This window comes from Podarcis tiliguerta (genome assembly GCF_965153285.1).
Source record: "Podarcis tiliguerta genome assembly, chromosome: 17".
In the NCBI taxonomy this organism is placed as follows: Eukaryota; Metazoa; Chordata; class Lepidosauria; order Squamata; family Lacertidae; genus Podarcis; species Podarcis tiliguerta.
This window is the reverse complement of record NC_139550.1, coordinates 34,976,575-34,989,397: the sequence shown is the minus strand read 5'-3', so window position 1 is coordinate 34,989,397 and position 12,823 is coordinate 34,976,575. Positions and strand designations below refer to the sequence as shown.

The 12,823-nt window shown below is 44.1% G+C and overlaps 1 protein-coding gene across 1 annotated transcript; it reads left to right on the top strand.

Annotated features, from left to right (window-relative positions):
• The first annotated feature begins 3,474 nt into the window (after nucleotides 1-3,474).
• SUV39H1 (SUV39H1 histone lysine methyltransferase) lies at nucleotides 3,475-12,711 on the top strand. The gene is made up of 6 exons (XM_083420366.1): nucleotides 3,475-3,625; nucleotides 7,222-7,367; nucleotides 7,779-8,444; nucleotides 11,143-11,289; nucleotides 11,392-11,521; nucleotides 11,884-12,711. Exons 1-6 carry the CDS (start codon nucleotides 3,607-3,609, stop codon nucleotides 12,018-12,020), a joined length of 1,245 nt encoding a protein of 414 aa, XP_083276492.1. The 5' UTR covers nucleotides 3,475-3,606; the 3' UTR covers nucleotides 12,021-12,711.
• Nucleotides 12,712-12,823: the final 112 nt, after the last annotated feature.

The following is a 12,823-nucleotide window of genomic DNA, read 5'->3' as shown; positions in this document are numbered from 1 at the left end:
CCTATTAAAATTGACACCCACCTATGTGCCTATAATATATATGTATTTAAAAACTGTAACATGTTTTAAAGTGGCACATTGTGTTATGTCTAGTTTGGCCCACAGTCTTTCTTGTTTCTTTAGATCCTTTTTTTCTTTTTACAGTCTCAACAGCTATGAACAGAGTAATTAAGTAAAGTCAAAGGTTTCCATTCAAGTTTTTAAAATGTAATTTTATTTCTTTTCAGAAACTTAGTTACTTCTGTATACCCAGGGGTGGTAACTACTGTTCATTTTTTACTAGACTTTCTCCTCTTCTCCCCTGCAGCCTCCTGTGCATTTGCAAAATCAGCTCCAGACTTGGAGAGCTGTCTGGAACAGATTTTGGGGGCACACGGAGGGAAGGAAGAGAAAGCCCTCTTGCTGTGCAAGGTGAGTGGATTACTGGATACAACCCAGGATATCCCCCAAGTATGTAGAATCCACAACCTTATTTGAACAGGGAGAGGGGATAATTGTTGAACACCATGTAGCCAAGAATCTTGACATCCTGGATCTTAGTACATTACTGAGGGTGCAACTGCAGCACCGTCCTGGATGCAAGCAGGACACCATTATTATTATTATTATTATTATTATTATTATTCCCAGTGCTATTTTTCTAGGAAAAGAGGTGCTAGAACTCACCACGAACACCTCTCTTGTTCTCTTATAATGGCAATGGCACCCACCTGAGAGATGCTGGAACTGAGTTCCGGCTAAAAACACACCCACCCTAATTATACCACAGCAGGGAAGAACAGATCTTTTGCAGAAGACGCAACTGTATCTTCTGCAGCAACAAGCCTGTTAAAGAAACCAAATGGTTGCCTGACTCTGAGCTGGGATGGATCTAGACACAGGTTAAAAATGCTATAAATAAGTCAGGAATTAAATCATAACAAGGAATAGCCTATGTAAAAATCAATTAAAATTCCTTTTTGCTCTCTGGCGCCATCTGGTGTTGCATGTTTATAACGCATTCAAAACATATTACTGTATTGTGACAAATGTACAAATGTAGCCCTTGTTTTCACTATCACTGGTTTTTCCTTTGCACTATTTTTGAAGTCATAGGTTGTGCATTTCAGATTGTAAAGCACGGTTATCTTTTAAGGTCGTTATATCAGAATCTTTGGAAGATGCTTGCCTCAGTCTTATAGAAGGCTAATTTACTACAAGACTTCCATTTTGGTCTATCTGGTGGCAGGTATGGTGTACCCATTCTAGAATCTAGATCAGGCACGTCCAACAGGTATATCGTGAGTTACCGGTAGATCACTGGTAGATCACTGGCTCCCCCCAAATAAGCTCAACAAGTTTGGCTTCCCTAAAAAAAGCTCAACATCTTTGCCTTGTACCCCCCAAAAAATGTGGCTTTCCCCCTCCCTAAAAGAGGGTAGATCACTGCCAGTTTTTAACTTTGTGAGTAGATCGCAGTCTGTTGGGAGATGGCCACCCCTGATCTAGATAAACCCTGGCGAGCATTAAGTAACACATTCATGCAGTTCAGGATAGGATAATGTGCAGCTCTCAGACTAAATACTAAAGATAGCCACACAATATTGCAGATAGCAGCCAGTAGGGGCAGAACAGAGAGCAGATAAAGGTAGGCACTGTGAAATTAGGGCAAAGAGGACAGTGTGGTCCTGAAGAGTACTGACAGCAGTTCAAGGGCAAAATGTTTAATGGCAGAATGGTTCACTGCCAGGCATTTATATACAGGCCCTGGGCAATCATGAGACCAAGATGGGAGAAGTCAGATTTTTAGAAATGCCAGAAGAGATGGGATAGAATTGGGAAATCAAACTGCAATGTTTCGCAAGCCTGTTGTGGTTGCAATACTAGGCATAAACACTCAAATCACTGAACACAGCGGCACTTAGATGTGAGGAAACCTGCATGGGATTGCATTACAGATACTTGAGCAACTGTGGCTTCTTCGCACACCCCAAATGGCCAAGGACTGGATTCTCTAGATTCTTAGGTGTAATGTACCTATGAGATCCTGCCAACATCTCCTGACCTAAAGCTGCCGAAGGAATCAATAACCATGGTTTCTATAAATCCTCTTTTTAGGTAGAACAGTGTTCTCTATAGGAAACGACTTCATCTTCCGTTTGTGAAGAGGCAGTAGTATTCCAACAAAAAGCCAGTTATGTGTGTTAAATAAGTAAATAGGAGCATTGCCGTATTACTTAGGAGCATGGCCATTGCCTGGACTCGGCATATGACCCGGATTCATTTATATATAAAAAATATATGTATTGGGAGTGTGGATTAAAATGCGCAAGTTGCTAGGTGCCGAGAAATAAATAACGCTGCCCTTTCCCACTTTCTCTGCCCCAGAGAAAATCTTGTGTCTGGTTGTTAGGCAAGGGCAGAAATGAGGCACATTTTACCCTCTATATTTTACCTGTGGTGAAGATGCAGGAATTCCATAGAGGTCAGTTTGATTGGGATGTTGCAGAAACTTTTTTTTATGTTTACATAAAATAAGACCTTAGTTACATGAGCAGGTGTATGTGGTGTGTGTTGCTGTGCTCTGTTCAGGGAGGTGAGGAGGAAGAACATGGTACTAATTCCTAAGTGGTCATTCTGTCTTCTTCTTCTTTGGCGATCCTCATAGCCAAGTAAGATTGTCTTCCATAAACACGGTTCTAACAATGAGTCCATAAGTGACTGTGGAGGCCAACTCTGGATCCACACATCCTTCCACAGTGGGGACATAGGTTTCTGGGCGGGAGTTGACCACGGTGTGGATTTGCCAAGCGTGCCTTCCTCTTAGCACGTTTCTCCCTTGCGTCCTGCGTTTGAGTGTCTTCAATGCCCATGACACCTTTAGTAAAGGCTGTTCTCCAATTGGAGCGCTCACAGTGTTTCCGAATTGTTGGTGTTTATACAACATTTTTTTAGATTTGCCTTGAGACCATAGCTGTCAACCTTCCCTTTTTGGCGGGAAATTCCCTTATTCCAGCGCCGTTTCCCACTGCTATCCCGGATTGTTAGATATCCCGTAGACTGTCTCAGGGACAGGTGAGGCTGCTGATCCTTCATTTTCAAATCTGAAAGTTGACAGCTTTGCTTGAGACAGTCTTTAAACTTCTTTTGTTGACCACCAGCATTACACTTTCCATTTTTAAGTTCGGAATAGAGGAGTTGCTTTGGAAGACGACAATTGGGCAACATGACCAGTCCAACAAAGTTGATGTTGAAGAATCATTGCTTCCTTTGCTTCTTCCAGTACACGGGCATTAGTCCGCCTGTCTTCCCAAGTGACGGTCCCAACTGACGCGCCGCCTTTTCCCTGACGGGGCTCAAGGCGGCCACTAACTCCGAGGCCGACTGAGGCTGCCGGAGAGGCGAGCGGCCATTGGTCGCGGGCGGCGCTGGGCGGGACCTGCAGAGCTCAGCGGGGCTCGCCATTGGGCCGCGCGCGGATGGCTCCGAGGAGCCGCCAGCGACTCTCTGGCGCCGCCTCCGCCGCGCCGACCCTCTCGCGCTCCCCGCGAGAGACGAAAAAAGTTTCCGGCGGCCTCAGTGGCTGGAGCGGAGTTGGAAGGGGGGAAAAAAAAAGAAGAGCGCAAGATGGCGGAAAATTTAAAAGGTGAGAGGGAAAACGGGCGAGAGCGAGCGAGACAGGAGGAGGCGCAGCTTCGGGCTGGGCGCGTGAGGCGGCGCCGGCGGCGATGGAGAGAACCGCGCGGGCAGAAGCGGCGCTCGGCAGCCGGGCGTTCGGTCGCGGAGGTGGGGGGCGAGGGGGCGGCGCGAGGACGGGAGCCCCCGGCACACCCCCCACCCCCACCCCTCTGAGGCGGCCGCGGGCGACCGTTACGGGGGCGGGGAGAGCGCGCGAGAGGCGGCGTAAGCGGCTCGGGGGCCGTAGGGCGGCCGCCTCGCGCTGAGGGCGGGAAAGGAGGAGGAAGGAGGCGGCGGCGGCGGCGCGCGTGGGGAGAGGGAGAACGGGAGCCGTGAGGGGAATGTGGGGGGTCTCGCTTGCCGAGAGGCAGAAGCCCCCCAGGACCAAAACGCCCCCCAGGACCAAAACGCCGGCCTGCCCTTCCGACTTTCGTGGGCAAAGGAGCTTTGCCCCCGTTGTGGTCGTGCCCCCCCCCCGTCATTTGTTTCTGCCAACCGTCCTCTCCCTATTTGTGTGTGTGTGTTGTGTGTCGGTGTGCCTCCCGCTCCCCGCCTTGTGTTTTCGCCATGTGCTTCCTTCCTTCTGAAAAACTCTTGCCGCCCTGAACGCCTTTAAACATTTAGGCTTAGGTTTCATTTAGGCCTCTCGGTTTTGGGGTAGGAAATGGCACAAGGTTGGGCTCCTGACAAAAGGCTGCCTTGCTTTCGGACCCTTGGCCTGTCAGACTCCTGAGAGAGACAGCCAGCTCAGCCACTTAGGCGAACTTGGTGTGCGGAAGTCGGGAGATTGGCAGCAGGTGGAGACGGGGAAGCAGCTGGGAAACCCCTGGGCTAAGAGTGACCGGCCCTGTTTCGGGGGGACATTACCCTGGGCGTGCAGTTTTGAAGCCCCCCCCCATCCCGATACCTTCCTGTCAAGGAGCAGGAGGAAGCAGTGAGCTTGATACCTGGCGGAGAAACTTCAGAGAGTTTACATGAGCCAGAAGCCAGAGAAAAGGCATTGGTTACTCTGGTTTTCTTAATAATTGCAGCAATGATTGTATAGATATACTCCCACTTTTTGGTGGAAAAGTAATAACCCAGTTTGATTAAAACACTCACAAGAACTTTAGTTTCCTAAGTAGGTCTTCCTCATAAATTTAAGATGACAGTACAATTCTGATTTGGCAATCCCTGTAACCTATTTATGTAAAACTGTGCATGTGTTCTTAGTGCAGTGCACTCTTGCATTTTTTTTAAGTTGTTCAGAATAGTGAGTGGGGGATCTCTCATCATAATGAGAGATTACTGAAAGAAATGATCTTCATGTCGCTTCCACTTCAGTATGCTTACGTTAATCTTGCCTTCAGGGTACAGTAGGGAAGTGGGGGTCATTGTTTTGCTGTTTTGTTTTAGTTATTTACATGTTTTTATCGTGTGAACAACTCTAAGATCGTATGATGGGCAGTATATAAATCTAATAAATAAATGGATTTTATGGCAAGTTTATGATAACCTCCACCTACCAATTAATTCTTCAAAATGCAACTGTGATTGTCCTTGCAATCTGTTTTTGTTGCATCATAGTCTGCCTGATGCCAAAGGTTTGAGGCTGATGGCGGTGTGCTAATCACAAAACTCCAGATCTTTGACCCATTTGGTGTTCACCTTGCATCTAGTGCTATCAGCTTTATAGGCTTGAAAAGAACAAGGATCTTGCAGGTGAAAGGCAAGCTGTTTGAACAAACTAGTTTCCTAGAGACTTTACAAAGCATCTTAATTTCTGTCCACATTGGATTTTGTTGATCAAAGCCCCAGAATGGGGAATTTATACTCAAATGCCCCCAAGAAAATCCACTGAAATGATTGCGTGAACATACAAAGATGCCTTATGAGTTCAACCACTGGTTACCCTAACTTAGTGTTACCTATATATAGATTGACAGTAGCTCTTCAGGGTCTCACATAGAGAACTTGTTCAGCTGTACCTGGAAATGCCAGGCAAGGACTGAATATGGAATCTTCTGCATGTAAAGCTGGTGCTGTGCCATTGAGCTATGGTGCCTTCCAGGAGTTTGTTAACATATTTTGAACAGAAGGGAGAATTGCTTATTTATGTTAAAGATGGTAAAGATAAAGGGACCCCTGACCATTAGGTCCAGTCGTGGCCGACTCTGGGGTTGCGGCGCTCATCTTGCTTTATTGGCCAAGGGAGCCGGCGTACAGCTTCCGGGTCATGTGGCCAGCATGACTAAGCCGCTTCTGGCGAACCAGAGCAGCGCACGGAAACACCATTTAAAGATACCTTGGGTCTAATAAGAAGAGAGAAACAATGAGGACTTGAGGGAAGGGCTGTAGTTTAATGGTAGAGCATCTGTTTTGCATGGGAAAGGTTCTCTGACTTTACTACCTTCTTGAACTCTTCCATCAGCTAGACACTGCATGGGAAAGTGGGTTGAAAACTCTCATTTGCATGTTTTAATACCTATTCACCTTGGCTTGATTCTCCTTTCAGAGTCAGTGTGGTGTAATGGCTAAAGTGTCAGACTAGGACTCTGGGAGACCAGGGTTTGAATCCTCACTTGGCCCTGAAGTTCACTTGGTGACCCTGGGCCAGTCACTGTCTGTCAGCCTAACCTACTTCACAGGGTTGTAGGAATTAAATGAGGAGGTGGAGGAGAATCAGGTATGCCACTGTTCATTAGAAAAAATAAATTCCCTCACCCCCAGTGTGTCAAGTTTATTTTTAGATTGTAAGTCTGAAGGCAAGGGCTGTGTTATTTCTGTACAGCACCTAGCAATTTTGATGCTTTATAAATTATAATAATAATGACAGCAAATGGACCATCAACAAATAGAAGCTGGAGACCAGAAGAAGGTTTTTAACTCTTAGAACAGTGAAGTGTTTTAGTAATTTCCCTAGACCTGAACTGGTTAGAAATGCTGCCACACAGAAAATGTTTTGCTTGGGACATAACATTTGACATAGTTTTATGTAAGTATGTTGCTTAGCTATCTAAGGATAAGCAACTAGGACACAGGTCTGTTCAGTGGTTGTTAGAAGATAGGGATGAGAGCAAGAATTATGATAGAGCTATCACAAAAATGTATGAGGCCTTGCAGCACAAGTATTCTGTTACATTGCCATGTTTTGCTGTGGGTTGGTATTCAGGGCATTTAGTTGAATTAAATACATTGAGTAGTCACATGATGTGATAACTTTCGACCTGTTTTAAGATTCATCACTATATGCAAATAGGTTTGCAAAAGAACAAGCGAACCTCAGATGTGAAAGTGAAACAAGGCAAGGAATTATGGTTGGAATGTGGTATGTTTAATACTGGAATGGGAACAGAGGTGGGAAATTAAATCTGTACCTTCTAGGATGCATTGCACAAATTTTAGAGTTCTTGCCCTCTGTGGCAGCAAACATCAGAAATGTGTGTAAGACTTAACATTCTGAGATTTCCCTTTTCCTTATGATCCTAAAAACAATGATCGAGCTAGCCAGAAAAGTATATTACCACTTTTTGTTAAAGGAAAATATACAGTTATTCTAATGTATATCTGCCTTATCTTCCATAGCCTGCACTGTTTGTTGCAAATCAACTTGGTCCCACCTCCAGGATCTCTGCCGTTTGCAGAAAGTTTGCTGCCCTGGTTTGGGTATTACCAGAAAAAACCTCTGTGATTTTGAAGTAGAGTATCTCTGTGACTACAAGAAAGCTCGGGTGAGTTACTTGGGCCCTCTTGCAACTTTAGCAACACCTTTTATACAACCTTGCGTCTGTTTTCCCTAGCTCTCAGTTAAGTGTTTGTACATTGAGATTTGGTGTTAGTTGGCACTCCTTCATCCCTCATTCTGCTCTTTATACTTTTAACCAGGCATTACTGATCCAGATAATCTCCCTTTCCTTTGATTGGTGGCCCATAGTTTACAGGACTGAAGCTGTTAAGAGAGAATGTTGCAGAGTTGCTTAATTTTGCATGAGATACCTGGGTTTTGTCCTTTACTCTGGGTTTTAGTAGGTTAGAGGAGAAGGGGTTATTGGGAGAGCTTATTTTCTGGGGTTTGTTTTCAGTTCTGGGAAGAGAATTGTCATGTTTTAAGCTGACACTGTGCATGGTTACCTTTTACTCAGGATGAGGAATACTACCTGGTGAAGTGGCGGGGCTACCCTGAGTCACAGAACACTTGGGAGCCCAGAAAGAACCTGCGCTGTATCAGTATACTCAAACAGTTCCACCGGGACCTAGAGCAGGCATTGATTCGACGAGGAAGCAAGCTCAGAAAGAATACACGCTTGCTTGACCAAGGCATCTCCAACTACCTAGTGCAGAAGGCCAAACAGCGGCGGGCTTTGCAGCATTGGGAATATGAACTCAATGCCAAGCGCAACCACAAGGGATGCATTGTGGTAGAGAATGAGGTGGACTTGGAAGGGCCTCCCCGGGACTTTGTCTACATTAATGAGTACAAGGTCGGGGAGGGCATCACTCTCAACCAGGTGGCTGTGGGTTGCGAGTGCTTGGACTGTTTTTCAGAAGCAGCAGGAGGTTGTTGTCCTGGTGCTTCACACCATAAATTTGCGTATAATGAGTTTGGCCAAGTGAAGATCAAGGCTGGCATGCCCATCTATGAGTGCAATTCTCGCTGCAGCTGTGGGATTGACTGCTCTAACCGTGTGGTGCAGAAAGGCATTCGTTACGATCTTTGCATTTTCCGGACAGATAATGGACGTGGCTGGGGTGTGCGCACACTGGAGAAGATCCGCAAGAACAGCTTTGTCATGGAGTATGTAGGAGAGGTAGGATGAGCAGGCATGGACCAGAAGTTTAGTTGTGATCCAGGGTACAGGAGGAAAGAAAAATTGAAGCTGGGTTGGCCTGTTTTCCATTCTATAAGATGTGAAGCAGTAACACCATGTTTGTACGTGACATGCTCCAGCAGTGAGCTTCAGGTAGAAATATTTACTTCAGACTCATCAAAGAGGCAGAGATACTTAGGTTTCAATCATAACCACTTACCGAGGAGTAAACCCCATTAAACTTAGTTGGATTTATTAGTGTCTGATAATAATAATAATAATAATAATAATAATAATAATAATAATAATAATAATTCAGTTAATACATTAAAAACAATACACATAAAACATAACAGTATATTGGGAATAAACAACAAACATTTCATTTTATCAAAATATAATCCCTATCGCTTGTTGCTAACACCAAACAAAAACCCCCTGAAACTATAAAGAATGGAAATATCTCTTACGTTCTCTCTTTCTTTCTCTTTCTGCTCTGGTATCACTTATTTTAACTACCTGTAATGTTTTCTGATTTTCTGAAATGCTCCAGTCAGTCAGAAGCAACTCTTCACCAAAATTCTAAAAGGGCTAGGTATTATGCATATTTACACACGACAAGGGTAGGAACTTGAAATATTCCAGTCAAACCGGGCATTATTAAATAGACGGCTATATTGCATGGGCTCCAGTCTAAGATGGAGCGGTTATATTTGCACTGACTTTCCAAAGTGATAAAATTTATCTTTATATGGTCAGTTGACAAGATTTGATAACAGGGGGATATCAGTTACATTACAAGGATAGTGAGGCTCTTTGTGACTGATCCATCTGAGGCATGGGTAGGCAAACTAAGGCCCGGGGGCCGGATCTGGCCCAATTGCCTTCTAAATCCGGCCTGCGGACGGTTTGGGAATCAGTGTGTTTTTACATGAGTAGAATGTGTCCTTTTATTTAAAATGCATCTCTGGGTTGTTTGTGGGGCATAGGAATTCGTTCATCCCCCCCCCCCCCCCAAATATAGTCTGGCCCACCACAAGATCTGAGGGACAGTGGACCAGCCCCCTGATGAAAAAGTTTGCTGACCCCTGAATTCTGAGGGGTTCTCAAACATGAAAGTTGTGGAGTTTAAATGCAGTAGGCCCAAAAGTTACACAGGAGTTACATTCCTGAGGTCCGCTCACAAAAGGCAACATTGCATGAAATCAGGAAGATCCCTGGAATTAACCCCCCCCCCCCCAGTATGATGATCTCTATTTTACTAGGCTCTGGGAAAGTTGTGCAATGTCCATCTCTACATTATTGGCCTCTGGAAGGCTGTGGGTGGTTTCTGTAGGTCTTGCCAATTCAAGTGGGACAAGTAGATGGACAAATTCAGGAAGAAAGGAACATTTACTGTATAGATTTTATGGTTGACACTCAGAACATTCATCTGATGTAACCGGTAAATTTTCTTAAAATCTTAGTTGTGTCCCTGCCAGCCCTGCCCTTGTCATAAACTGTACAGTGGTACCTCGGGTTACATACGCTTCAGGTTACAGACTCTGCTAACCCAGAAATAGTACCTTGGGTTAAGAACTTTGCTTCAGGATGAGAACAGAAACCGTGCTCTGGCGGCACAGCGGCAGCAGGAGGCCCCATTAGCTTAAGTGGTGCTTCAGGTTAAGAACAGTTTCAGGTTAAGAACGGACCTCCAGAACAAATTAAGTACTTAACCCGAGGTACCACTGTATCTCATTTTAAAGTGAGAGATCTTTTATACAATTTAAATAGTTTTGGGGAATAGTGCCAAAAGCTAAGAACATCAACATTATTTTGCTCAGTAAATCATCCTATGACATATTGACACCACAGATTTACTGATTCATCAACCAGGGGACTATGGGCTGCTATATTGGGTTTGTGAATATGCATGTGTGTATATCATTGCAATTACATATAAGTCCCCTCAAGGTTTATTTGATCAAACTGGGAAATAGATTCTGCCCAGTGTTTATTTATAAAATTTCTGATATTGTGTGACCAGACGTCTATGGTCTTCTCTTCTCTGCCCTGCATGCCCTCAAATATGCTCCAGAGGACTGAGGAACTCTCAGGAGCAGATTTTGAGGACTGTGAGGCCAGTGGGAGCCTTGTTGCATGAGTGGAAGTCTATTCAACTTGCACACAAACAGCACTGAATGCAGCTGATTAGCAAGAAGGCCATAATTGTATGAATCCTGCCTGATACTCTTAAACATGTGGGTAGCAGAACCTGTAGAATGAGTTTTGCTGCAGAAATGAGGCATTTTGGAGCCACCTACTGGATACCTGTGTCACAGAGAGGCTTAGATGGGTGAAGATACCATAAAGGATGGTCAAGATTTTAAGTCTTTACTGAAATAATTAGGCAGTCAACTTTCAGTATCTTGAACATCAAAGATTCATGGAAGAAAAACATTTTGGCAAATTAATGTACCATGATGGGAATGACTTTAGAAGGTTTTCTATCCATGATCATATCTTCTCTGAGAACTTAGAACTTTGATTTAAACTGATAACCAAAAATGAGACTAAGCATGTGTAGAAGGTTACCCAGCATAGAGATGGCAGAAATTAGGGAACAAGTGAGATCTGGATGAATATTTTCAATAGATTACTAAGAAAGATGCAGTAGCCCCATTTTTGCAGTGCTTACTGTTTTTTGCATCTCTCCCAGATAATCACATCAGAGGAGGCTGAACGACGGGGTCAGATCTATGATCGACAGGGTGCCACATACCTCTTTGACCTTGATTACGTAGAAGATGTATACACAGTGGATGCCGCATACTATGGCAACATTTCACATTTTGTCAACCATAGTGTGAGTGGGGTAGATCACAGTGGGGAGGGAGCCATGTCTTTAACATAACTTTTAATGTAGAGCTTGTCTTACTTCCCTCTTACTCCTGTTTTCTGCTTCCAGTGTAACCCTAACCTACAGGTTTACAATGTCTTCATTGAAAATTTGGATGAGAGGCTGCCACGCATTGCCTTCTTTGCTACTCGACCTATCCGTGTTGGTGAGGAACTCACCTTTGACTACAACATGCAAGGTAAGAAGGGGAGTGCTTGAGAAATTTAGGTGGGCATTGAGACCTGTTCATTCTGGGAGGCAGGGATTAAGAATGAAGATCATGTTTTGAACCATTAAAAAATTCTGGTTAGATTTCCTCGCATTTCAAATAAAGCATAGCAACAGTATTCTAAGATAATTCTGATATCATTTCTTTTTAATTGTGTGATAGGTAGGAGCTTAAAGGAACAGGGAACTTTTATGAGTTTAGCCTTTTGGCCAGTATGTAGCCTTGTTGTGTATAGGGTGCATTCGCTAGATAAAATTCAGTGACAGGTCTGCTATGATGGAAGATATTCTGGTTCCAGTGCTGATTTCCCACCTTCCCTATCTCTCCCACAGTGGACCCAGTAAATGCAGAAAGCACAAGAATGGACTCTAATTTTGGCCTAGTTGGAGGCCTGGCTGGCTCTCCAAAGAAGCGGATGCGCATTGAGTGTAAATGTGGCACAGAGTCTTGCCGGAAATACCTCTTCTAGTTCCTTGCCAGTTTTGCTTTAGTTGTCTGGATAGACTTGGACTTGAATTCAATACAGAAGTGGCAGTTGCTGAAAGTCTGAAGGCAGAGGGTAAGAGTCAGGCACTTACCTGCTTAAAACAAAAAACACCCAGTACTTTGAATTGCAGAGAGAGCAATAACTGACATTTCTTATGCTACCCAGCCATGACTGGCTGCTTCTTACTGCCAGACTGAAATATTCTTACAGCAGCTGAGAGATTCTTCAGCAGGCAGGAGATTGGTTCGACTTGTCAAACTTGCTGTTGATGTACTGGTTGGAAAAACACAGCATAGTATCTCATAAGTCTCTGGATGTCTTATTAGAACCTGTTATAGCTTTTTACTATTTTGAAGGCTTGATTGTGAGTGCATCGTGGCAGAGAACACTGACGAGTTTCTTATCTTCAGTGTGGTTTTCTAAGGGATACAAGTCTTGGTTTTACAGCAGAACTGCTTTCTAGCCACATTTATGAGTAAGTGGTAAAACACAAACCATTTAAAAAATGGATTTATCTGCACAAAGACTCTGTATTACCTCAGTGTGCTGTATGACTGTTCCCCACCTTTCCACATCCATCGAACTTGCTTTCATTGAGGATGGGAGAGGCCCATGTAATTTGTACTTGAAGTCGCACTTAATAACCATCATAAAGCCTTATGCAAAGTGAAAACCTACAATATTGCCTCTTGTAACTAATGCATTTGTTTTGAAGAGAATGTTATTAAATATACAGTATATATATATATTGGAAATGGGTTGGGGCAAAGAATCTAGCTTCTGGA

Bases quoted from the DNA above. Each gene is read 5' to 3' on its own strand.
- SUV39H1 (XM_083420366.1), top strand. The intron at 8,445-11,142 runs GTAGGATGAGCA...CATCTCTCCCAG, and splicing joins TCATGGAGTATGTAGGAGAG to ATAATCACATCAGAGGAGGC. The intron at 11,290-11,391 runs GTGAGTGGGGTA...TTCTGCTTCCAG, and splicing joins CACATTTTGTCAACCATAGT to TGTAACCCTAACCTACAGGT.